Source organism: Charadrius vociferus, unplaced genomic scaffold, assembly GCF_000708025.1.
Source record: "Charadrius vociferus isolate BGI_N301 unplaced genomic scaffold, ASM70802v2 scaffold2012, whole genome shotgun sequence".
Lineage (NCBI taxonomy): Eukaryota > Metazoa > Chordata > Aves > Charadriiformes > Charadriidae > Charadrius > Charadrius vociferus.
The window spans coordinates 3,425-7,938 of NW_009647094.1; the positions used below are offsets into that span (position 1 = coordinate 3,425).

General features: G+C 62.9%; 1 protein-coding gene across 1 annotated transcript in view; it reads right to left on the bottom strand.

Moving 5' to 3' along the window:
* Positions 1 to 574: 574 nt before the first annotated feature.
* The window catches only part of AP1B1 (adaptor-related protein complex 1, beta 1 subunit), a gene marked incomplete at its 3' end in the record, with an annotated part of 20,765 nt that continues 16,825 nt past the window's right edge, over positions 575 to 4,514 (bottom strand). Inside the window, exons 14-19 of the mRNA XM_009895815.1 lie at positions 3,866 to 4,011; positions 3,173 to 3,302; positions 2,551 to 2,635; positions 2,026 to 2,112; positions 1,162 to 1,316; positions 575 to 583 (exon numbers count right to left, since the gene is read on the bottom strand). Coding sequence (XP_009894117.1) covers positions 575 to 583; positions 1,162 to 1,316; positions 2,026 to 2,112; positions 2,551 to 2,635; positions 3,173 to 3,302; positions 3,866 to 4,011 — 612 coding nt within the window. The remainder of the gene's footprint in view (positions 584 to 1,161; positions 1,317 to 2,025; positions 2,113 to 2,550; positions 2,636 to 3,172; positions 3,303 to 3,865; positions 4,012 to 4,514) is intronic.

Below are 4,514 nucleotides of genomic sequence, written 5' to 3' on the forward strand. Positions count from 1 at the left end.
TGGGCTCTTGGGGTTCCATCCGCCCGCCCGCAGCTCGAGGCTGAACGGTTCCCCCCAAAAAGCCCCTTCGGTTATTTGCTCCGAGATTAAATATTCAAGATTCTGAACTCATTAACTCCTCGGCCCGCAGGGGAGCGGGGAGAGCTCAGCACAGCGGCGCCGAGCGGAGCAAGGGGGGGAAAAAAAACCTCCGGGATAAGGATTTGCGGCTCTCCTCATCCCAAGCGAACGCAGGAGGGTGGTGGGAACCCCCTCCCCAGACCCTTTAAAACGTTCACCTCCGAGGAAGCTCCGCTCTCGGCGCGCCGGCCCCGTGCCAGCCCTGGCGGGGAGGGAGAGGCAGCGAGAGCCGCGTAGGGCAGGCGGGTTAAAACGGGGAGGGAGAGGGGGGGGAGAAATAACCAGGCAGCAGCCAGAGACAGCCCAAAGCCGGGGTAAAAAAAACAATCAGGGAGAGGCAGCGAGAGCCGCGTAGGGCAGGCGGGTTAAAACGGGGAGGGAGAGGGGGGGGAGAAATAACCAGGCAGCAGCCAGAGACAGCCCAAAGCCGGGGTAAAAAAACCAGTCCGCTAACCTCCAAATCCTGCAAGAGCGGGCAGGCCGGCGAGGGCAGGCGGCAGCGCGGGTACGGAGATACAGAGAGAGGTGAGTCACGGCGGACACAGCTCATTCCCAACCCGAAGAAAAGGGGCTGCGAGGAAGGTGGGGAAGGGGCCGGGGCAAGCGGGACGCGGGACTGGCTGACGTTTGTGGGACAGACCTCTGCTCCGAGGCCGTCTGCGGCTGCCCAGCACCGCAGGCAGAGCCGGGTGAACCCCGGGAAGGGGATGGACTTGGGGTTTTTTTTAATTATTTTAAACAAAGTGATGGTGGGTTGGGACATCTCTGTTTCCTTTAGCTGCCACCACGGTACCGGGAGGGCAGCACGAGCGCTGCCGGCTGGCACAGACCGCGTCTCACCCCACGACCGGCGCAGAGGAAGGAAGGAGATGGCAGTGAGAGCAGCCCGGGGAGGGGTTGTCCCACCATCACAGACGTGCTGCAGGACCATCCAGCCCACCCCAAGCTCTGAGCGGAGAGCGGGGAAGGCAGAGTGGGCAGCAAGGGTGGGCAGCGACCTCGGCTCGGTCGTTTCGGAGGAAGGCATGGGAAGGGGCGTACCGTGAAACTGGGATTGCTGGGCTGGATCCTGAGCTCTGCCAGCACCCAGATACCGTTGGTGAGCTTCAGGGATTGGTAGAGCATGTCTTGGCCCTCCACGTTCCTTTTGGCGATGGTGAAGATGTTGCTGCCTTGGAGCTTGCTGCTAACAGCGTCTGCGTGGGAGGAGAGAGGCGCTGCGGGGGCTGCTCGGGGCTGAGCATCAGCTCCCTTCGGACCCGCTCCTGCCCCATCTCCCCCTCCCCGTGACGCAGCACATCCAAAAGCCGCCGTTCCCCATGCAGCGAGGAGAAGGGCTCTATTCAACCGGGCTCCCGTGTGTGTCCCCCCCTGCCCCGGGAGAGCGAGCGACAGCCCAGAGCTCGATTCACAAGCGGAGCCGCCCCGCTTTGCTCCGCAAAGGTCAGCTCGCCGCTGCCAGCGGGACTGAAAGGACTCGGCTGTCCCTGCCCAGGGTGTGCACGTCCCGCCTGGCACCGGAGAAGGAGCTGGGGGAGCGAGGAGGCACCGGGGAGCCCGGTCCCACCTCCTGCCCACGAGCACAGGACGTGCCCGTGGGACGGGCTGCAGCGAGACTGGGCAGTGTCGGGGCTGCACGATCCAATTCAGCGTCTCCGCAGCGAGACTGGTGCCAGGGTGGGCACAGGAACTGCCCCCCGTGGCAGGGACGTCCCCACCGGGCAGAGCAAGCTTGGAGGCTGCCACGTTTTTACAACTAGCCAACGGCAACCAAAGCAACAGCTCCTTCTTGGAGACACGGGGTGGGCACAGGGGGAAGGAGTTCCCATCTCCCCATAGCCTGGGCTGGGATAACTGGGATAAGCTACGAGCTGAGCCGCGTCCTCCTGAAGGGTTTGGACCCACCTGCGTTGAGAGAACAGTCTTTGATCTGGAACTGGGCCTCATTCTCGTTGGGAATGTCCTTCCAAGTGGCCAGGAACATCTGCCGCTCTGCAGCAAGGAACAAAACCAAGGCAGCGCTGAAGCGACGGGATCAGCCGCCCCCCCAAAAGGCGGTACACCCCAGGGGCCGCGCCGCTGAAGGGATCTCGCCCTGCCACATCGCCGTCCCCTCCAGCGGCTTCCCCAGAGGAACGGTACCCACTCTGGGGGGGATTAGCAAGCTGCGCTGGCTCGGCGAAGAGGCCGGTGAGCGCCAGAGAAGGCAAAATGAGCAGCGAGCGAAGCTCTCCCCGGCAGTGAGGAGTTAGAGAAGGTGGCTCAGACCATCTCAGGCAGCCACAGTGTGGTCACGCTGGAATGGCATTGTCCCCATCTATACCTTGCTCGGTCCCCAGGGCTCCTCCCCCAGGGAGGATTTCAGGGGCTGGGATGGCACCTATAGACCGGTGGCAAAAGTGTACCACAGCCACTCGTGCTCCAACTCACCCATCTTCCCGTCCTCCACGAAGAGGATGTGCAGCGGGTACAGGGTGCTGAAGTAGAAGACGTCGATGTTGTTTTTCACCGCGACCTGGGACAGAAGGACACGGGGACGTCAACATTTCCTCTGACCTACAGCAGGCGAGTGGTTCCCAAAGCGAGCATCCCATCCCATCCCATCCCATCCCTCTTGAGCCGGGCATTATCCAGTAAGCACCACCGACAAGAGAGTGGCAGCTGCCAGAAGGGAGCTGGGACAAGCCAGCACCCATGCCCCGCATGCCAGCGTGCTCCCAGGGGTGCCACTGGTCCCCAGCGTATAGGGGGAAATGGGGGAGCTGCCAGGGCTGCACCCCCTCAGCCGCCTTCTCCCAGCTCCCTCCTGGGAACCCCAGCTCCACCGCCTCCCCTCGCGCTGGGACACGGCGAGCAGATGCTCGGCTCAGGTTCGGCTCTGCCGCTGGCAGCACGGATCCTCCTCCGCAGAGGAAGCGGTCTGCGCGCAGCTGGATGTTAAATCGGCGTCAGACTGAGCTCTGACAGCAGAGATGAGCTGAGCATTTCTTCTGGTTCCTGCTGTCACACCTCCCTCCGGCTCCCTCACCCCGGGAGGTTCCACGTTCCCCACCTGGAGGTTGTTGAGAGGGTCCATTTTCATGACGGAGCCGACGGTGTTCAGCGGAAGAGAGATCTCCACGGACTGGTTGGGGGCGAGAGGCGCGTGGACCTGGAGAGGCGCTGCCGGGGCCAGGCCGAAGCTGGGGGACACCCGAGGAGGGCAGGGGGTCAGGGTGGGGGGCAGCAGATGATGGGAGAAGGCTCTGCCCGGCCGCTCCTTGGCCAACCTCGGGACTCCCCGCCTTCCTTCACTCCCATCCCAGGAACACCCCAGCTCACGTTGCACAGTCCAGGACCAGGCTGGCTCCTGCCCAGCTCCCCCTGGGGCAATAACAGGTGGCCCCAAAAAATCTTACCCTGTCCTCCTACACAACCTCACACCCATTTTCCTGCACCATTCCCTCAGGGCCATCCCTTGTTGCGTCCCTTTGAGGGGAAAAAGAGGTATCGGGTCACCAGGAGGACAAGTAACGGGACAGCGGTCAGAGCCCGGAGGAACAGCCTCTTCAGTCAACTTCTTAGAGGCTTTGGTTTGAGGATCATCACCACCACAGCCATCAGAGAGAGAAGGGTCATCACGTGAGGCTCTTCCCAGCCCTTGCAGCCCCTTCCTCCCCCGCTTTTCCGCACGCAAACCGCTCCAGAGCTGAGCTCGGAGGTGTCACGCGGCGTCTTCACCAGTCCCTGCCCAGGGGGACCTCACCTGTTGCGGTTGAACTGGATGGCAAAGTCAGACATGACCTGCAGAGCCTTGTTCGTTAGCACGAGGTCCATGGAGATGGAGCCCACCTGCCGGCTGAAGGTGCCGGAGATCTCCAGCCCTTTGGCCTTCATGGCAGGGAGCCACACCTGGGTTAAGGAGACAAGAAATCCTTGGAGTTTTTCCCAAAACGAACCCTTCGGTGCTCTCCAGCCTGGCAGGTTTGTAGACCAGAAGCATTTCACAGCCACCGACACGCAGTGGGCACAGTCACCGTCACCAGGGCTGTGGGATGCTGCTGCCGAGTCCTCCAAACCTCATCCCACACGGCAGGAAACAGCACAGCCCCAAAATCAGAGACACGAGCTGACGGAGCCCCGCTCTCCTCTCTGCTTCGGGCTCTGTGCCACCCAGGGGAACACACAGACCGCCTCTGCCCCGCGTCCCCGCAGCCGGGCGAGCACCCTAACACCCTCTTCACCTGCAGATGACCACCCTCACCCATCTCGCTACCGCGCTGGGACGAGGGCAGCTCGTCTTCCACCTCCCCGCGAGGAGACCCCGCAGCGCGGAACGGGCACAGGGGGTGTCTCTGCCCCTCCCCTTAATGCCACAGCCCTGAGCTTTGCCAGCAGCCGGCGGCCAAGGTTCG